The sequence below is a fragment of the Pelobates fuscus genome, chromosome 7, assembly GCF_036172605.1.
Source record: "Pelobates fuscus isolate aPelFus1 chromosome 7, aPelFus1.pri, whole genome shotgun sequence".
NCBI classification, from domain to species: Eukaryota; Metazoa; Chordata; class Amphibia; order Anura; family Pelobatidae; genus Pelobates; species Pelobates fuscus.
The window spans coordinates 202,038,128-202,060,808 of NC_086323.1; the positions used below are offsets into that span (position 1 = coordinate 202,038,128).

The window sequence follows — 22,681 nt, forward strand, 5'->3', positions numbered from 1 at the left end:
ATCCCTATGTATTTTTAAACAAATGGAGAATTTTTAGTTACCTCCAATGGCCATGAGAGGATAAGCCCACCTGCCAACGTCAAGGCAGACCCCTCCCCCCCAGGTGGGTCTTAACTAACCATCCAACTTGCTTCCTTGAGCCTCTGGCAAAGATATCTCTAATGAGACAGAAAGGGGCATTTTTTATTTACACACCTATATCTTTATTAACCCTTAATAGGGAACACATGGGATGGGCGGCTGCATTGTAACAGAGCTGTGTGATACAAAAAATGGATACAGATGCAGAAAGATAAGTCCTGCGCTCAATCCCATCACTCCTGGGTGGCAGCAAAGACTACAGTACAAATCAGCCCCAATATATAGTAAAAAACAAATAATAACAAGTTACCTGTGCTCTCTCCTTAATCCCTATGTATTTTCAAACAATTGGAGGTTTTTTTTAGTTACCTCCAATGGCCATGAGAGGATAAGCCCACCTGCCAACTTCAAGGCAGACCCCCCAGGTGGGTCTTAACTAACCATCCAACTTGCTTCCTTGAGCCTCTGGCAAAGATATCTCTAATGAGACAGAAAGGTGCATTTTTAATTTACACTCCTATATCTTTATTAACCCTTAATAGGGATGGGCGGCTGCATTGTAACAGAGCTGTGTGATACAAAAAATGTATACAAATGCCACTTTCTGTCTCAAATTACCTAATTTACATTCTTCAGTCAGAGCTCTGGTCTCCTATTCCAGTTCCAATTCATATTCTTGTTGGTATGAATAATTAGTAAGTATGTGTGTGCGGTTTACATTTATAAAAATAAGATATAACATCAAAAGGTATTCACAGTGAGGGACATGAAATGAAGACATAGTAGGACATCCACATTGTACCCTACCTCAAATAGCAAAGGCATAATTGGTTGTATACATTATAACATGACGTTCGATACTGACTGTGATACAGGTTACATGGGTGTATGCTGGAAGCTTAATTCACTGGTGGACTTTGTGTATCTTCTGACACTGTTGCCTGTACAGTACAATAGTGTGGTTTATAATTTAAATTGTCACACATTACATTCCATTAATCGACAAGTCCTATGTAATTCCCAATTGTGGTGTGATAATGTCACTGCACTGCTTATCAGACAATCTTAGTAGTGATGTAGGTCGGGATGAGTACCATTTATGGTTTGTTACTCAACTGTGCTCGTGTGATGCTGTAACCTGTTATGGAGAATGGGTGGAGTCATTGAAGAAAATGCAGGGTTCATTTACCCAACACTGGATGGGAAAATGAAAGGGGGAAACGTCTTGTAACGTAGGCGCAAGTTGCGAATGGTGATGAAGGGGGTCAACAAAAGATTAACAAGATAAAGTAGAAGGGTAGGTTGAGTTATGCTGGCTGTTGGTATTGGTTGGAGTCAGGGACTGCTACAGTAATACAGAGATCAGCTTAACTTTACAAATCTGAGTACGGCAATTAAACCAGTTGATAGTCACAATTATTTAGAGTATTGATCGTAAAATGATTCCCAAGCACCCCATTGGTCTTGGAACTTAGCCATGTTACCCCTCTTGGCCCATTCTTTTTTGTGGTGGTATGTGGTTTTAACTCTACTGAGTACATCTGAAATGGAAGTGCATTTGTCGCTTTTCCAGTGGAAAGCAATGCTTATTTTTGCTGCCAAAAGAGTATTAATGACAGCTTCCCCAGACGGGATAAAACCTAAGTTTAAAATCAGGTGTAGGAGGAATCCAGCTGGTGTGAGCAGGATTTTTAGGCCTATCATTGTGCGCATTACCGACTGCACGTTTAACCAGAGAGTCTGTATGCTCATACAATCCCAAAATATGTGTCTGATAGTGCCTTTTTCTTTCTTGCATCTCCAGCAAGTAGAGTCTGTTGTGGGATATATTTTACAGAGTCTGCTCGGAACCATATACCATCTCATCAATATTTTGAAGTAGGCTTCCCAGTGTGTGACAATTTGAGGACCGTTTAGTATGGTTAATGGCCATTTCCCAATCGGATGTGGGGAACATCACTTCTAAGTCCTCTTCCCACTTGAGCATGTATGGCAGTTTGCTAGAGTCTGTGCTGACTATTTGTTCTGAGTAGCAGAGTGATAGGAATTTGAATGATGGTGGTGTTTTATTGGCTGTATAATATTTGTGGCCCAGTTTGCTAAGTGATGTTGGGTCTATTCTATTGAAGAAATAGAAGATAGGTTAGCGCTAATAATACAATGGGTAGGCAGCGGCCTCACAGAGGGTAAACCTCTAACCCTCTAAAATAAGAATGTGCAAAAAAAAGGAAAGAAAGGCTGCGCCAAGATTTAAAACAAAATAAATAAATACAATTAGTCCCAATATATATCAGAGGATAGAATGTCTGTTCCACAGGTTCCATTGGTAGGGTATTTTTTCTGTCTGTGATACTTCAGATCATCTCGTGATATGGAAAACACAAGAGAGAGGACCAATAGTGCAGAGTGTATAAAATAAGTAATCGTAGAATAATAAGATATATTACACTCACATTTACATGAGCTATGACCAGCTCAGGGGTAACGGGTATTCAGCAGAATGATCCCTGCTTGTAGGATATTCCGAATGCTTGTCCTCTGGAGATGGTGTACAATTCTCAGGAGGAAGGAAAAATAGGAACAACAAATAGTGCTCTCTGATAGTATGATGAAATATATTCTTTCGTGGCATTTTATATATCCTGAGGTGGGGATTATACTGCCCACGCTTTATTCAAAGTGCAGTGAGTCCTGCACTCCTTTTGTGAGTATATCTCATTTTTTATTTATGATATTTCATCATACTATCAGAGAGCACTATTTGTTGTTCCTGTTTCTAGACAGCCACTAGAGGTGGAGTTAACCCTGCAATGTAATTATTGCAGTTTATGAAAAACTGCAATAATTACACTTGCAGGGTTAAGGGTAGTGGGAGTTGGCACCCAGACCACTCCAATGAGGAAGTGGTCTGGGTGCCTGGAGTGTCCCTTTAACCCCTTAAGGACACATGACATGTGTGACATGTCACGATTCCCTTTTATTCCAGAAGTTTGGTCCTTAAGGGGTTAAAGAAGCTTACAGACAATTAGATGATACTGCTGTATATGAAAAATTATCCAAAGACCCTACGCCCTGTATACAACAAAATTTTAATATCTTTTTACAAAAGGGATTAGAAAAAAATATTTTAAATAAAAAATAATTTGACTATTTATTTATTAAGAATCCCAGAATTCCGGTAATTTATTTTTTGCCAAAAATACATAAAGATGCCCAACACCCTCCTGGTAGACCTATAGTGTCCGGAATCAATTCCCCTTCATGTAATTTATCCCAATACATTGACACTCTACTTCAACCTACAGTAAAACTTATGAAGTCTTACTTGAAGGACTCAATGTCAATTTTTTTAATGGATTTTATTGGGAACAAGATTTTATTGACGGGCTCCTTTGAAGTCAATGAGCCAGGAGGGTGGTCGGTGTTCGGTAGTTTCAATCTACCGAACCAAGGTTGCATAAAATAAATGAATGAAGTCAAATAAACGAATGCTCAGAGAAAACCACAAAGTCCCGGCTGGTTTTCTCACACTTTTGGTGGCTTTTTCTTCCAGATATAGGCATTTATAGTGGATTGGAATCGTTTGAGGAGAGAGTTAGAAAGTGCTATGGGTAGTGTTCAAAATAGGTACAGTATATTAGGCAAGATCATCATTTGGATAGAGTTAATCCTACCCAACCACGATGTCTCCAACTTATCCTAAGTGTCCATTTGTTTGGATATGGTGGAAAGAACTGCTTCCTGATTCTCTTTAATAGTGTATGTTCTGGAGTGTGTTAGTTTGATAACCAAATAGAAATAGATGTCTTGCGACAGTCGAATGGGTATTTTTCTTGTAGGTTGTCTCTAAGAGGTAGGCTTAGTTTGATGGGAAGGATTTTGGTTTTGCTAATATTCTTATAGTATGATATTTTACCATACGAGGTTAATGTTTTAAGGAGACGGGGAATGGAGGTCTCTGGTTTTGACAAAAAGAGCATGATATCGTCTGCAAAGAGGGCAATTTTATTTTCCCCTGCTGGGGATTGTAGTCCCGGGAGTAGGGGGTCATGTTTTATTGTTCTTACTAATGGTTCTAGGCACAGGATGAAGATTAAGGGAGAAAGTGGACATCCATGTCGTGTACCATTAGTTATATGAAAACTTATTGATGTAAAGCCTGTGTTGAACACCTTAGCTGAGGGGGATGTGTATAATGCCATTATGCCTGAAATTAAGGTTTGAGGGAATCCAAAGGCTGCTAAGGTGGCTTCCATGTATGCCCAGTTCAGGCGGTCAAATGCCTTTTCCGCATCTAACGCCATGAGAACCCTGCTCTGCCTGTGACGGTTTGATCAATCCATTAGATCCATATAATTTCTGGTATTGTCCCCTACTTGTCTACCGTGGACAAATCCTGCCTGTTCACTCGATATTAAATTAGGTAAGATGGGTTTGACTCTGGAGGCGATTAGTTTTGCGTATAGCTTCACATCTGCGTTTAGAAGTGATATTGGTCTTAAATTACTGCAGATTGTTGGTGGTTTGTTCGGTTTGGGCAGTGTAATAATGTATGCTTCTAGTATTTCAGGTGGGAATTTGCCGGATTTCTGTATAGCATTAAATAGTTTCGTTATGTGTGGAGTCAGTTGAGTTAGCAATTTATTGTAGTAGTAGTTTGAGAGCCCATCGGGACCTGGAGCCTTGTGTTTGGGAAGGGATCTGATGGCCTTTGTGACCTCCTCCTCAGTAAAGGGGGCATCTAGAAGTTTGTTTTGTTGTGGTCTTGGGAAGCGTGACCTTTTGCAAGTAGGTTAGCACCTCTGCGTTATTGGCGGTATGCGTGTCCTTGTTTTTATTTAGATTGTAAAGGTCTTCGTAGTAGAAGGACAATTCATCTACTATTTTAGTGGGATTATAGATTTTTGCGTTCGATTTAGACATAATACATGGAATTTTGGTTTGGAAATATTCGGATTTTAATTTGTTGGCTAACAATTTCCCTGCTTAATTTCCCATGCTGTAATAGGTTTGTTGAAGTTTTTGCAAGTTCATAGTATACTCTTGGGTGTAAAGTTGTTGGAGGTCAGCCTGCGTGTTAGCTATTTGTTTAGATGTAGATTTGGAGTGGAATTTATTTTTAATGGTCGAACCTATTTTAATGAGTTCCCCTCTGATCACTGCTTTGTGGGCTAATCATTGGGTTTCTATAGTAGTGTCCTTTGTTGAGTTATAAGATAAGTAGGTAGATATAGCTGATGCTACTTTTTGTAGATTTGGGCAGTCAAGAATGGTTTCATTCAATCTCCATTTGCCTCGGCCCTTGGCTGGGTATGGTACTGCTATTGTGATCACTATTGATGCATGTTCTATTAGGTGGTTTTTGAGGTGTGGAAGTGTAGATTTGTCCACTATGCAGAGATCTATTCGTGTGTATTTCATGTGTACCTGTGAGAAGTAGGTGTAATCCTGCACTGTAGGGAATAGGTTTCTCCATGTATCGTAAATATCATGTGAGTGAAGAAGGTGTGAGAAAAGTTTGCTAGCATGGACTAAGGATTTGCTGGTTGGTTTACCCTGTGTGCGTTGTATATCGAGCAATGGGTCTTGGGTGCAGTTGCAGTCCCCGCAGATTATCACATGACCTTGTTTCATGGATGAGATTTTTTTTCAATCGCTTTATTAAGGAAAGAAAATTGGGCTTCATTGGGTGCGTATAGGGATGCGACGGTTACTAGGATTCCATTCAATTCGCCCACTAAAATTAGTAGTCTGCTTGGTCAGTGTATTGCTTATGAAGTGTAAATGCCCAGTCTGAGTGAAATAGTATTGCTACACCTTTAGATTTATTAGTAGCATAGGCATGGTATGCTATGGGGTATCAACCACAGTTGGGGTGGGTTTTTATTGTTAAAGTGGGTTTCTTGCAGGCAGACTATTGCTGCATCTGCGGCATGCATATCCTTTAACACTTGTCGCCTCTTGTATGGACTGTTAAGGCCTTTAACATTAAGAGATAGTATTTTCATCAGATTAGACATCATGGGGGATGGTGAGTGCCTTGCGGTGTAAAGTTCGTGTATCTGAGTGGTGGTGTTTTTCATCTTCTCGGGGGAGATGATTTGTACAGAACTGTATTGTAGTCTCATGAATGCGATCCCATTGGGAGTTTAGCTCAGCGTAAAGTTTCTCTCTATACGTGACAATTGTCAGCCATTGCGGTTCCAAACCATCTACACATTTACCTGTGGGCATAGAAAAAGAAAGGGGAGAATAACAGGAACAAAGGTATTTACATTAATCTCCCTTGAAAAATCAAACCCGTATTGAATGCATTTGGTTATCTTTAGTGGCCTTGTCTTGGACATCGCCGCTTACCAGGTGCACCTTACGTCAAAGTGGCATGAAATGGACACCGTGGGGATTGTTTCTGCGGAGCAGTGTAGCTATTGCTATAGCTAATGCTTTCAGCAGGTTTGGTAACTTAGGACACTGTACCGGATTGAGGTGTCGTGGAGACGGTAACGGTACTTAATGTTGGGCGTATTCACCTAACAGGGGTGGGTCACTGTAGTGCGTATGACTAGATATATCATGTACGTGCAAGTCTATGGGGAACCTTATTTGGGAGTTGACCTGTTTGATTAACACGTAATATAAGCATAGTGGTAAAGACTACGTGTCATTCAAGATGATTTTCTGAGTACACCAGTAGTAGCCAGATTAGCAGTAAAATTGTGTTGAGGCCTATATATGGCTGAAACAGTTGCTACTATGTTAGTGGGATGTGATTCGAACAAAGGCAATGCATTAATGAATATTCTTCTTTGCAATTACATACAGTTATAGAATGACATTTCTACTATGTGTCGGCCATTATTATAACAATGAATATAAGCAAATATTAATTGTGAAGTTGGTGACTAGAGACTACATATAAAGACATGGCATTACATTAACTTGGAGAATATACCCAAAGTGACCGTCCTGGTTAGACCGAGATTTGTCGCACCAGAGTTTATGATCTTTTGGCTGGGGCTCCTGCCATCCACCACTCCGCCTGGGCTCTTCTTGGGGAAGCCCCGACCGCTCTTTGTTGGGGGGCATTAGAATTGGTCCACAGGCCCCATTCTGTGAGTAACTTCATACCCTCGATTGGGTCATTCACCACCTGGGTTTTTCCCTGCCTCCAGATCAGCAGTTTGGTGGGGGTAGTCCCATCTGTAGGACACATTATTGTTCCGTAGTGTTTTAGTAATGGTGATAAATTCTTTGCGTCTCACCATTGTGGCTGCTGATAAGTCCGCAAACAAAGCGATGTGTTGATGGGGGTCTGGAAGCATGGGAGATTTTCTAGCTGCTGCCAGGAGTGTGTCTTTATGGCCAAAGTAATGGAATTTGACAATGACATCTTTGGGGACCTCGCTTGACAAGCACCTTGGATGCGGGAGTCTGTGCATATGGTCGAAGTCCCATACGGAGTCAGGTAGGCCGGGAACCAGGATGTACGCTGGAAGAGCATCGTGGGACACATCATCAGGTATGCCTTGGAAATGGACATTTTGTCTCCTTGACTGCTAGTTTTAGTTTTAATGTGTCGTTTTCCTCTGATGGCCTCTGTACCTTGTCTACCACTTTATTATGGGCTGTGCATATTCTTCCATTCTATTTTCCAAGTGGCTGGTTCTGTCTCCCAGGTTAGAGAATTCTCTTCTCAAGTCTCCGTCAATACGGTGGAAGTCTGCTGTGATCGTGGATCGTAGCTCTTAGAGCATTTTATGAAGGCTACGCTCCGTGACTGGAGAGTTGGAGTACTTGGAGGAGATTGACTCGTAGTCGGATTGACCGTCCGACATAGCCACTGTATCGTCATCATCTTGCGAGTCTTTGCATCAGTCTTTTTTCTTTAATTTTGCTGTTTCTGAGAGTATCAGTTGCTTAGAAGGTGACATGGTGCCTTTAGCCACTTCTTGTAGAGTGTGGGGATTGAGATTAAGCAGTCAATTTTGCTTTCAATAGTTTATCAAGTTGATTTTTTTTGTCGGAGCTCCTAAGCCAATGCGACCGCTCTCACCGGAAGTTAGCCACGCCCCCCATTTTTTTTTTTTTAAAGCTGGGGCCCAGAAATATTGATCCTACAAGTTGCCAGCAAGAGGCATGTGTCTTGGTTGGAATCATTCATGTTGCGGTTGCCTCCGGGCTAGCTGGAGGTTGGACCGCTTGGATACCCTGGTTCCCGATGTTGGAGAGTGAGAGCGCTGCTCCGAGCTGCATTCAGTGATAAATCCTGAAAGTGTAGAATAACCCCACTAGCTACGGTACAGCTAGGATAACACCCTTCCCTACAAAACGAGTCAAGGCTGCAATTTGAGGGTAACACAAACTGATTTAATGGCACTTATGCATGGCAATTTATATGATCTTTCAGGCCAGAGGACAGCCCCCTCTGGACCTGATGGGACACGGGACACTGCAATGTCCCAACCAATAGAAACACATAGCATCATTTTAAAACTGCTCCTCCCAGCTTGGAGATAATGGGTTCCAATGGTTATACTTATCCAATTATCTCCAACTTTCACACTTTAATACATAAATAGTACGTTCCACCAGTCTCTGGATAGCTCTGATCTGAGTGCATCCACTATACTGATTGTGCTCCGATCTCACGAACGGTTCAGGAGAGTTATAACATTATAGTTCATTCGGTGAATTTGTATCCGAATGAAGTGGGGTATCGACTTTCTGTAGCGGGGCTCGTGCAGTTTCCCTGCCACTTATGGTTACAGGGATTTTCCCCCTCAGACCTGCTGAACCCTCGATGATAAAAAGATGGCCCCGGCCTCGTGTTCAGTATACGAACGGCGACCACCGGGGAACAGATAAGTAGCTTGCGGTTAACCACAGGAACCACATTTTAATTGGGGCCACACACCAGAGTGTGGGTGGTAGTTGTTCGGTAGTCCTTTCGTGATTTTTTCAGTTAATTGTATCCATATGAGGGCCACCCTGCGGCCAGTCAATTAGGCTGCGGTTAACCACAAACCACAGCCTCTGGGTGGTAGCGTGTTCATTAGTCCATTCGGTACCTTGCAAGGTGACTAAGGTTAAGTGGCGGCCAAGGGCTGGGTGGTCGGTGGTTCGTGAGCACGAATGAGGGGCTAGGTTCATTCATCTGTTATTCATGTGAAACATATCCAGGCATCAATACAAAAAAGCAATAGTAGCAATAAAAGAGGGTATAAAACAGGGACAGGATGGTTCTTTTGTAGGAGAGAGGGGCTTCTGTAACAATGCAAATTTAAGTCATGCTAAACAACCATATTCATTGAAGTGTATTACCAGTGGAACAGGCTAGCTAGTATACTCTGTAACTTCCAGAACATGCAACCAAGTGGAGCAGAGTTTGCGGTGCAGGTTAGGCATCTACGAACAATAGCATGGGGGTGCCACAATACCAATGCATCATATGTACATTGACTGCTACTATCAAAGTTACTATTTGTTGTGTGAACCTGAGGGGGGAAAAAAAAAAAAATCACAATTCAATATATATTTTATTTCTATATTAATCCAAATAATATTCTAAAATCACCTCACCTGTGTGAGTTATCTGATGACGGACGAGATCTGAATTTTTGTCAAAACATTTTCCACATTCAGAACACGAGAACGGTTTCTTTCCTGTGTGAGTTCTCTGATGTGTACTAAGAGTTGAGTGACAGCCAAAACATTTTCCACATTCAGAACATGAGAACGGTTTCTCTCCTGTGTGAATTCTCTGATGACTGACAAGATTTGAAAGCTGCCCAAAACATTTTCCACATTCAGAACAGGAAAAGGGTTTCTCTCCAGTATGTGTTCTCTGATGATTGACAAGCTCTGCTTTTGTGAAAAAACATTTGTCACATTCAGAACACGAGAACGGTTTCTCTCCTGTGTGAGTTCTCTGATGACAGACAAGCTCTGCTTTTGTGACAAAACATTTTCCACATTCAGAACACGAGAACGGTTTCTCTCCTGTGTGAGCTCTCTGATGATGGACAAGCTCTGCTTTTGTGACAAAACATTTTCCACATTCAGAACATGAGAACGGTTTCTCTCCTGTGTGAGTTCTCTGATGTGTACGAAGAATTGAGTGATAACCAAAACATTTTCCACATTCAGAACATGAGAACGGTTTCTCTCCTGTGTGAGTTCTCTGATGTGTACGAAGAGTTGAGTGATAACCAAAACATTTTCCACATTCAGAACATGAGAACGGTTTCTCTCCTGTGTGTGTTCTCTGATGACTGACGAGCTCTGCTTTTGTGACAAAACATTTGTCACATTCAGAACATGTGAACGGTTTCTCTCCTGTGTGAGTTCTCTGATGATGGACAAGCTTTGCTTTTGTGACAAAACATTTGTCACATTCAGAACATGAGAACGGTTTCTCTCCTGTGTGAGTTCTCTGATGTCTAAGAAGATGTGTAAGCTGCCCAAAACATTTTCCACATTCAGAACAGGAGAAGGGTTTCTCTCCTGTGTGAGTTCTCTGATGTGTACGAAGAGTTGAGTGATAACCAAAACATTTTCCACATTCAGAACAGGAGAAGGGTTTCTCTCCTGTGTGAGTTCTCTGATGAATGACAAGATTTGCTTTATTGACAAAACATTTTCCACAATCAGAACACGAGAAAGGTTTGGGGTGTATGTTTACCATCTCCTTTATGAACATACAGGAATCTGACAAAATGCTTGATTTTTTAGAGTTAGACTTGGTTCTGTTATTAATAGATTTCTTCATAGCCTTGCTTCATGTACTTTTGTTCTGGTCACCTCTCCTGACAAATACACCTGAAAGAAATATACTGCGAGTTAAAGGAAATTGCTATACTTAGAAAAACAGACAATATTTGCATAATATATAAGAGGTATGATCATCAGGTGTCATAGTAATTGTGAAGATATCAAGTATTTTGTGTGCATTAGCCCATTCCCTAGCTAAATTGTGTATACTCCTTTTTACTTTCATTTGCTTTGCAAAATTAGATTTAGTCCATAAAGCCTCACGTATCTGCATTTATGCTAAAGGAACAAATTACACATACTGTGTATATCACATACATTCTAATCACATATATTCTAAACACATGCAGCAAATAATTTCACTGTTATCCCCCTACCTCTGCCACTGGAAGGCTGTGCCAAGTATCTACTACTCGCCTCTAGCACTTAAACTAGAAGGTTGTGCTATTGAAATTGTAGTAGATACCTGGTTTGACCTGCCCGTGGAAATGTACTGGGATGTAAAGAAAATCTGTCTATAAAATTTATTGTTTACCATACTGACAACAATATTTCTATTAAAGATAAGAAATAAGACTATGAAACATTATAGTGATTGAGCGTGTGTATGGGGGGCAGTGTATGTAGTGTGTGTATGGGGGGCAGTGTTTATATGGGGGGAAGGAGGGTAGGGAGGCTTTAAATAATTTTTGTATTTAATAAAATAAATATACTTTATGTCCCTGATCTTTCCCCGTCCTTCTTGACTAGTGTCTCTGACTGCCTCTCTGCTGTTTCTAACTGGATGGCTGCCCACTTCCTTAAACTAAACTTGACCAAAACTGAAATTCTGGTCTTTCCTCCCTCAAGTGTTGTTACTCCTGTGTCTGTCTCCCTCCAAGTCAATGGTGCTACCATCAGCTCCACCAGGCAGGCTCGCTGCCTAGGTGTTCTCTTTGACTCCCACCTCTCCTTCAAGCCTCATGTTCACTCTGTCGCCAAATCTTGTAATTTCCATCTCAAAAACATTGCGCGCATCCGCCCCTACTTAACGCCAGATGCGACTAAGGTGTTGGTCCACTCCACTGTACTTTCTCGCCTTGACTACTGTAATCCGCTTCTCAGTGGTCTTACATGCTCCCAACTTGCGCCGTTACAGTCCATAATGAATGCGGCGGCGAGGCTCATCTTCCTGTCCGCCCGCACCTCCCATGCCTCCTCCTTCTGTCAGTCCCTACATTGGCTTCCTATAAAATATAGAGGTCAATTTAAAATTCTGGTTCTTGCTTTCAAATGTCTACACAATGCTGCTCCTACCTATCTATCCTCCCTCATACACAAGTATGTCCCATCTAGGCCCTTACGATCTGCTGAAGACTATCTTCTGTACGTACTCCCACCTCTGATGCTCGCCTTCAAGACTTCTCGAGGGCTGCACCGTTCCTGTGGAACTCGCTTCCCTTCTCCGTTAAATGCTCACCTAGTCTCCACTCCTTCAAAAACTCATTAAAAACCCACTTCTTCATAAAAGCGTATCAATTAAACTCTTAATAGCTCCCAACTGATTCCTCTTCTGCAACTTTCACTAGTCTAATACTATGCTTACCTTTTGTGTAATTTTACCCCACTCCCTCTAGCATGTAAGCTCATTGAGCAGGGCCCTCAACCCCTCTGTTCCTGTGTGTCCAACCTGTCTGGTTACAACTACATGTCTGTTCGCCCACCCATTGTAAAGCGCTGCGGAATTTGACGGCGCTCTATAAGTAATATAATAATAATAATAATAATGTCCCCTTCTCTTCTTACATTCACTGGGAGGATGGGGGACATTTCTGGATCCCTGATGGTCCGGTGGGAAATGGTCCCTGGTGGTTCTAGTGGTAGGAGTTCACGCTTAAGAGATTTGGAGCGTTGCCGTGGTAACCGCGGCTCTGTTCCATGCTCGTGCGAGTAGGACCCGGAGGAGCTGCAGGCTGAGCTCCAGGGTCCTCTCTCCTCCCTCTCCCTCCCCTGTTAGCTGTCATCACAGTGCCTGCTGACCGGGGAGGGAGATCTCTGATCTCCCTCCCCGGTCCGCAGGCACATTGCAGGGCTGGCACTTGGATAATGTCAGCCTTGCATTAGCCGGCAGGGGAGAAACTCTGGATCTGCCACTGCCTGCAGGTGGAATAAAATAATAATATATTTAATGGTAATTTGCCAAGTTTAGCATATCAAGCCACTACCCAGAGATATTGACTTAACTGAATCTAGTCATAGTTCATCTTTAATAAGGAAAGCTAATCATCTGCAATGTAAACATTTGGCTAAATTATTCTTGTTGGGTTACTGGATTGAAGGAATGGTTAAACTGACTACTTGTGTAAGATATATAGTCTCTGTTAGTTGCAATATTAAGGTAATTTTCCTGTGAGAATTGTAGCCAGCAGTGAGTGATTCGAACTGATAGCAAAAGTATTTATGAATTGAAGCTGTGCTGCTCTGTGACGTTCTGTGTTGAGGAAATTTCGGCTGAAATGTGAGAATTCTATGTGGATATAACTGTTAATTAAATTCTAGAGGAATTATTTGTTATTACCGTATATACTCGAGTATAAGACGAGTTTTTCAGCACATTTTTTGTGCTGAAAAACACTCACTCGTCTTATACTCGAGTCAGTTGTCTGTATTATGGCAATTTTCATTGCCATAATACAGACAAGGACCGGGGGCTGTCAGGAAGCTGTAACTTACCTTCACCGCAGCTCCTGTCAGCTCCCTTCTCTCTCCTCCGTCCGTACAGCTCCCAGGTCAGCTTCCTCTGCAAATCTCGCGAGAGCCGCGGGTTCAGAGCGTTGCCACGGGTTACCGTGGCAACGCTCCGCGCGGCCGCGAGAGTTGCAGAGGAAGCTGACCTGGGAGCTGTACGGACGGAGGAGAGAGAAGGGAGCTGACAGGAGCTGCGGTGAAGGTAAGTTACAGCTTCCTGACAGCCCCCCTCCTACAGCCCATCCACTGGACCACCAGGGAGTGAGAGCCCCCCTCCCTGGCCAGCTAACAAGCAGGGAGGGGGGACGAAAAAAAAAATAATAATAAAAAAAAAAAAAATAAATAATAACATTAAAAAAAATATATATATTACAATAATAATTAATAAAATGCCCACCCCCACCAATGCTCTGCACACACACACACACACACACACACACACTGCACTCACACACACTGCACTCACACACACTGCACTGCATTCATACACACTGCATACATACACACATACACACACTGCATTCACACTGCACTCATACACACACTGCACTCAATTCATTATATACACACTGCATACACACTGCACTCATACACACACTGCACTGCATTCATTATATACACACTGCACTCATATACACACACTGCACTCATTATATACACACTGCATACACACTGCACTCATACACACACACTGCACTCATACACACACACTGCACTCATATACACACACTGCACTGCATTCATACATACACACTGCATTCATTATATACACACTGCACTCACACTGCACTCATACACACACTGCACTGCATTCATTATACACACACTGCACTCATATACACGCACTGCACTCATATACACGCACTGCACTCCATTCATTATATACACACTGCATTCATACACACACTGCATACACACACAGCATTCATATACACACTGCATTCATACACACACACACTGCATTCATTATATACACACACTGTAAATAAATATTCAGTTAATATAACTTTTTTAGGATCTAATTTTATTTAGAAATTTACCAGTAGCTGCTGCATTTTCCACCTTAGTCTTATACTCGAGTCAATAAGTTTTCCCAGTTTTTTTGGGTAAAATTAGGGGCCTCGGCTTATATTCGGGTCGTCTTATACTCGAGTATATACGGTATTTAACTTATGTTGCTGGATATGTTGTTATTAACCTATCCTTAATCGAGTCAAAACTGTTGCCATATTGAATATTTATTGTTATACCTAAATAATCTGATATTGTTGCGCATGTTACATATTATTTGTCACAATAAATGATATCTTTATAATCAGTTGTGATCAATGTGTGAAATACAAACACTCTAATAAACGTATTCCAGGGTCTATAAGAGTTAAAATAGTGGGTGTAACGGCACCCCAGGCATAAAAGTGTAAGAATATAAGGTAGGTAAGTTTTCTTGTTCATATGTATTTTATGCTTAGATAAGGTTTATAATCATTAGTGCTGACTGTAAGGATTTGAAACAGTTGAACTCTTTTTGCTTTATATGCTTTAAAATAATGTTTGAAATACCGTATGTGACGAGACCAATCTCGCCACATTGCATTGGAGGAGCCTGGTTGCCCGCCTGCTGCCTTTGGACTATGGACCAGACTTTAAAAGACTTATTTTCCCTGCGCAAAGGCTTATTCGTGCCTTTTCTGACGGGGTGTTCGGTAGATTTTATCTACCGAACAAACTACCGATTGCACGACCCCCTGGGAGCTGGAGTGTGACGCCAATTGACCACCCTGAAGTTGCGGTTAACCGCAGCTTAACTGACGAAGGCAGGGTGGTCTTTGTTCGTCGACTGAACACGTGGCGGCGGCCATTTTACAAGTCCCGTACGGCCAGCGGTGTTCGGCACCTAAACTATGGAACTATAAACGGACACTTATTTGCACGAACACCGCTGAGCCGTCCGTCTCCTGGTTCCTGTTCATGGGTATGTAGCCGAACAGCCGTTCATTCAGTATTTTGTTTCATGTGAATTTGTGGTAACCCAGATAGCTATGCCATGGAGTCTATTCGTGTGATTAAAGACTTTGGCTCCATGGCGATTAAACTGTATTCGTGGGGTCTGAGTGCCATTCACCTAATAATGTGCACTCAGACCTGAGCTAGCTGGGGATATGTTACATGTGTGTGTTTAATGTATAAAAAGTAACTTTATATATTTTAAAGCATAATACTGTATTTGGGTCCCCACGTGTGTAATGGAGTTTTGCCTTTGTCCTGGGAGATAATTGAAATACTTCTCCAATTATCTCCAGGGCAGAAGGGAGGAAACCAGGATGCATTGTGGGGATGTTTTGCTTCTGTGAGTCTGTAATGTGATACATGTCTGTCTGTGTTACAGTCTTCCATTTGGTCCCCTAGGGGAGTGTCCACCAGGTGGGAGACCTGCATAAATACAGGGGCAGGTAGCCCTCAATAAACAGACCACTGTTTGACCCTCAACACAGAGCCTTGTCTCGTTCTTGGGGGGGATTCACTGTATGCTGTTGGAGATTGATTGATTGCTAGGAGTGTAAGCTGATGTATGCTTTTCCTGTTCGTCTGCTAGCAGCTATTCGTGAGGTTCCAGTTGGAGTGCTACCTTATTCCCTTGTATGCAGTTCGGGAGTTTGGTGCATTCACTTATATCCAATTCGTGAGTTTTGATTCTAAAATAGCTGTGCCTGTCTGTGAAAAGGGGATTATCGCCTAAACGGATTTTTAACCCCTTGTCTGCTGAAACGGTCCGTTACAATTGGTGGCAAGCAGCGGGATCGTTCCTACAGCCAGAAGGACAGCTTCAGTAGACACCATTGCTTTGGATTTTTACAAATTGAGGGCAACGCATGTCTGAGTACAGCAACCCTGACAGCACCAGCATGGAACCAGCAGTGGAGTATGATGAGGGTGCCATGGATGACCGAGATGCAGTCCGTAAAGGCATCTGGTACCAGGCACTGGGTATTGTCGAGTACCAGCAGAGTGAGAGACTCCCCAAGGAAGACCAGCGGTTGCAGAAGCGAGTAGCCCTGCGGATGCCCTTCCTGGGAGAGCAGCCCCGGGAGGAATGGGTAAAGGAATTGGAGCTCCGGCTATGGCAGGAGATGTGGCTGGAGGATGCCTACCAGGCGCTCTGGTGGTATGGCGCACAGTACCTGCCCTGGAGAGCCGAGCATGACAAGCCAGAGGGAGAGGAGTTTGATGGTCCTGGCTTGTTATGGCAGTCTTTTTCAGAGCTTGAATTTGGGAGCCCTACACAAGACCGGTTCAGTGATCTCTTGGGGTGGAGGGAGAGCAGGTATGACTGGGACGACACTCACGAAATTGAGCAAGACCTGGTCCACTTGGTGACCCGGGAGATGGAGCTAGAACAGGGCTACCAGCAGCTGTTCCAATACTATGAGAAGGCACAGCAGGACAGACCCAGAGCCAGACCCATTCAGAGGTGACGAGATGGTACAGTTTTACTGGGAAGAACCCCAGGTGGCCAGATGAGATGGGACCGAGGTCTCTCCACCGGTCCTGCAGGGAATTGGGAGCCCAGTCTCCATTCCCCAGCGGCAGTGTAAAGTCCAGGGAGAGGAGAGCAGTGTCCTCCCTCCCCAGCGGCAGGCTGTGTTACAGGGGGAAGAGGTAGTTGTTCCTGCCCCCCAGCAGCAGAGTGATATGCCAGGAAGGCAGTGTGAAGTGCAGGGAGAGGAGAGCAGCGTCCTCCCTCCCCAGCGGCAGGCTGAGTTACAGGGGGCAGAGGTAGTTGTTCCTGCCCCCCAGCAGCAGAGTGATATGCCAGGAAGGCAGTGTGAAGTGCAGGGAGAGGAGAGCAGCGTCCTCCCTCCCCAGCAGCAGGCTGAGTTACAGGGGGCAGAGGTAGTTGTTCCTGCCCCCCAGCAGCAGAGTGATATGCCGGGAAGGCAGTGTGATGTACAGGTAGAGGAGAGCAGTGTCCTCCCTCCCCAGCGGCAGCGTGATTTTTTGGGAATTGGGAGCCCAGCCTCCATTCCCCAGCGGCAGTGTGATGTGCCAGGAATTGGGAGCCCAGTCTCCATTCTCCAGCGGCAGTGTGATTTGTTGGGAATTGGGAGCCCAGTCTCCATTCTCCAGCGGCAGTGTGATTTGTTGGGAATTGGGAGCCCAGTCTCCATTCTCCAGCGGCAGTGTGATGGGCCGGGAATTGGGAGCCCAGTCTCCTTTCCCCAGCAGCAGGACTCTGTATTGGGAGGAGAGACAGTCGGTCTCCCTCCGCAAAGACTGGAAGTATGTCTGGGAGAGGAGCGTGTTACCACCTCTCCCCAGCGGTGGATCATTAATGGGCAGGGAATAGAGAGCTCAGTCTCCATTCCCCAGCGGCAGAGTGTTCTATAGGGAGAGGAGCTTGTTACCCCCTCTCCCCAATGACAGCTTAATGTACCAGGGGGAGACTGTAAGCCCCCAACCTGTGCAGATGGGACCGTGGTCTCTGCACTCACCACACAGGGGGTAGGGACGGTCGGTTCTACCCCCCTACAACAGAGCTGTGTATCCAAGGGGGAGACAGCCAGTCTTCCCATTCCGCAGCAGAGCTATGCAACTAAGGGGGAGACCGTCAGTCTCCAGCAACCAGGCTCCAACCAGACTACTCTGGTGGTAGTACTGGCACCAGGACAGAGTACCGCTGGTCTCTGCCCACTCAGCAACCCACCAAGGCAGCCTACCAGTCCCCCACACAGCCGTGGTGAGGCACCTGGACATGGACAAGATTCTCCTCTACCCAGGTGTAGTAACCATTTATTGTGGGTGGGCTGTACTGTTTTTTCTGCTTTGTGGGTGGGCTGCTGGACTAACAAGGGCACTGGCCGGCAGGAGGTCAGGTACCCTGTTAGTCTTTTTGGAAAGGGGGAGAGATGTGACGAGACCAATCTCGCCACATTGCATTGGAGGAGCCTGGTTGCCCGCCTGCTGCCTTTGGATTATGGACCAGACTTTAAAAGACTTATTTTCCCTGCGGAAAGGCTTATTTGTGCCTTTCTGCCGGGGTGTTCGGTAGATTTGATCTACCGAACAAACTACCGATTGCACGACCCCCTTGGAGCTGGAGTGTGCCGCCAATTGACCACCCTGAAGTTGCAGTTAACCGCAGCTTCATTGACGAAGGCAGGGTGGTCTTTGTTCGTCGACCGAACACGTGGCGGCGGCCATTTTACAAGTCCCGTACGGCCAGCGGTGTTCGGCACCTAAACTATGGAACTATAAACGGACACTTATTTGCACGAACACCGCTGAGCCATCCGTCTCCTGGTTCCTGTTCATGGGGATGTAGCCGAACAGCCGTTCATTCGGTATTTTGTTTCATGTGAATTTGTGGTAACCCAGATAGCTATGCCATGGAGCCTATTCGTGTGATTAAAGACTTTGGCTCCATGGCGATTAAACTGTATTCGTGGGGTCTGAGTGCCATTCACCTAATAATGTGCACTCAGACCTGAAATATCTGGGGATATGTAACATGTCTATGTTTAATTTATAAAAAGTAACTTTATATATTTTAAAGCATAATACTGTATTTGGGTCCCCACGTGTGTAATGGAGTTTTGCCTTTGTCCTGGGAGAGAATTGAATTACTTCTCCAATTATCTCCAGGGCAGAAGGGAGGAAACCAGGATGCATTTTGGGGATGTTTTGCTTCTGTGAGTCTGTAATGTGATACATGTCTGTCTGTGTTACAGTCTTCCATTTGGTCCCCTAGGGGAGTGTCCACCAGGTGGGAGACCTGCATAAATACAGGGGCAGGTAGCCCTCAATAAACAGACCAATGTTTGACCCTCAACACGGAGCCTTGCCTCGTTCTTGGGGGGGATTCACTGTATGCTGTTGGAGATTGATTGCTAGGAGTGTAAGCTGATGTATGCTTTTCCTGTTCGTCTGCTAGCAGCTATTCGTGAGGTTCCAGTTGGAGTGCTACCTTATTCCCTTGTATGCAGTTCGGGAGTTTGGTGCATTCACTTATATCCAATTCGTGAGTTTTGGTGATTCTACAGTAGCTGTGCCTGTCTGTGAAAAGGGCATTATCGCCTAAACAGATTTTTAACCCCTTGTCTGCTGAAACGGTCCGTTACACCGTAATTATGCTGACCGTAGCAGATTTATACAATAACATGTTTTTTGAGGTCTTCCTTCTAGAGGATGTGCGACATTGCTCGACCTCAGGATGTTCCTGCCCAGTCTTTATTCAAATGCTTATCTTTTTAAAGGGAAACTCCAGTGCCAGGAAAACTATCCGTTTTCCTGGCACTGGAGGGTACCTCTCCCTCCCACCCCCCAATCCCGGTTACTGAAGGGGTGAAAACCCCTTCAGTGACTTACCTGAGGCAGCGGCGATGTCCATACTGGAACAGCATGCAATAAATCCTCCCCCAATAATGAGACGACACTTCACTTTGAGGGTTAAACAGGAACTCTGGACTGGCACATCCAGCCTGGCTTTTATTTCCAACTCACACATATAAGACCGCCCACAGGGGAGGTGTAAAATATCCAATAGCATCACGGATGCAACCCACACATCCCCTCCCCTTAGTGTGACACATAATCCCATTATTCATACAGTTTAAAATGTACTTTTTACACAATATTTATAACTTCAAAACCAAACATCACATAAAAATACATATCCACAATCAATCCATTCAGGGGAACAACATATTAAAAAATGGCATGAATCAGACCAGGGGTTCCAAAGTTAGTAAAGTAGCTTTTAAAACCCCCTGCCAGCATGGCTTTCCGGCTCAGACCGGTTTTACAGAGCCCTATCTCCTGGAGACAATGGAGAAGATAATCCAATTATATCCAGGGATAGAGGCAGACTCCATTGAGCACATGGTTGCAAAAGGACATACAATTACACAATGTTACCATTACTACATAAAACATATACATGCAACATATCCCCAGATAGCTTAGGTCTGAGCGCATATTATTGAATGGCGCTCAGACCACACACATCCAGTTCAATTGCCATGGAGCTAAAGTCTTTCCCATAGTCTTTCATAATACGAATGTGCTCCATGGCATAGGTATCTGGGGTATCACCGCTCAAACAGGACAAGCATACATGGGGCCATAGTCAGAAGGTAGGAGGCAGGCAGCCAGGCCCCTCCAATGTCCAGTGGTGAGGCGGGTTCCGTCACACATATATTCACACATCGTGTGTCAAGTTCTATATCTGAAATTCATGTGACCATATATATGTACTCTTTAGGAGATGCTGACACTACTATTTTAGCAACCATCCGTAACTTCTGTATCTTTCATGATCAAGATTTATCGGTAGTTATTGTTAAATCATATGTTACAAGCCGATTGTATTGTTTTAGTTTCACTGTCTATTGTTGTAACGGACCGTTTCGCTCACAAGAGGATAAAAAACGTTTAGCCGATAATCCCCTTTCAGATAGACAAGCAGCTACTGCAATCACCAATCTCCCGAACTGCAAACTGCACGAATTCCCCAACTCCCGAACAAGAGACCCACAAACACTGGAAGCAGCCGAACAGGAAAAGCCATACGAACAGCTTACACTCCCGGCAATCGGCATACAGTCAAATTCCTCCCAAGAATGAGACGACAGTTCACTTTGAGGGTTAAAACAGGGACTCTCATTTATTCACATAACTTCCTTATAAAGGATTCTCCCATGCAAGGGAGGAATTTACAATAATTACACAATACACCAATCACACATAAGTTACCTCCCACACATCTCCTCCCCTCAGCATGACACATAATCCCCTTAATCATGTACATTATTTCCCCACTTTCTGGATGTACCCCAAATACCTGGAGTACACTCCTACCTAGGGGATCCCCTGATAGCCCTGATCTGGGTGAGTAACATACTCAAAGATCACCCGGATCGGACCAGGGGTTTGGGAGTTATGGGTGTTGAAAGTTATGACCGACCGCACAGACAACAGTAGCCGACAATAGTTCCATAAGGTTTGGCCTTGCAGTCGGTCTCTGGTTATTAGTATAACCGGCTGAAAATACCAAAGGGAATAGCTGTGGCTTGCCTTCGTTGGAATCCCCTTGTTTGTATGAGTAGTTCTACCGAACGGCGGCCTGTTCGGTAGTTCCAGCACAAATCTATGGAAGTCTGGAGGTCTCAGCGGTGTTTGCTTAGTCGAGTGTCCGATTTTAGTCCCAGACACTCGACGGCAAAACACCGCTGTTCGGGAGTTTAAGATGGCCGTCGCCACGTGTTCGTTTGATGCACACTCCAGCTCCTAGGTGGTCGTGCATTCGGTAGTTTGTTCGGTAGATCAAATCTACCGAACACCCCGGCAGAAAGGCACGAATAAGCCTTTCTGCAGGGAAAATAGCAGGTTTAACCTGCAGGGCCAAAGGGAGCAGGCGAGCAACCAGGCTTCTCCAGTGCCCGGTGGTGAGGTTGGTTCTGCCACAATTGTCATCTGGAATAACTCATCATAACGCATTGCGTGCTGCATTGGATGATTTATCCCTATGTCTTCTGTCTTTTTGTATTTAAGTATATGACTAATAAAAAAAAATCATACATTGAAAAAAAAAAAAGTTATAAAATTATTTTGATAATTTTTATTTTAATAAAATATTAATTGTAATATATATTACCCCATAAATATCCTCACAGCATTCTCACCAACTGGTGGATTGCTGGAAGATACTTCACCCTACCACTTAGGATTATACTTTCTTCTCCAACCCTAATCATACATAAACCAGAATTGATTTCTTCCTGGTCTCCCACATTGGCCACTCGCTGGTAATGGATTATTCCATTGGCAGCATTATATGGTCTGATCACTCCCTGTTTTTTTCTTTTATCACACCTTCCCTGCCATGCACCAAAGGCCAGTGGAAACTTAACCCTAAATCTATTGCAATCTGAACAGATCAGGATAGATATCCTCTCCACCATTACCCATTACTTTAGGGAAAACAAAACCCCAGATACCTCCCCTTTCGTTCAATAGGAAGCACACAAATCGGTTGTCAGGAGACATTTCAATAAATAGGGCACACATAGCAAAAAGGAAAGACCTAATAAAATACCCAACGTCTAGG

The 22,681-nt window shown here is 43.9% G+C and overlaps 1 protein-coding gene across 1 annotated transcript in view; it reads right to left on the bottom strand.

Moving 5' to 3' along the window:
• LOC134569296 (zinc finger protein 850-like) overlaps nucleotides 1-22,681 on the bottom strand; it is a 349,196-nt gene that overhangs the window by 316,193 nt on the left and 10,322 nt on the right. The window contains exon 2 of the mRNA XM_063428215.1: nucleotides 9,661-10,899. Within this exon, the coding sequence (XP_063284285.1) occupies nucleotides 9,661-10,849 (1,189 nt within the window). The 5' untranslated portion in view covers nucleotides 10,850-10,899. The remainder of the gene's footprint in view (nucleotides 1-9,660; nucleotides 10,900-22,681) is intronic.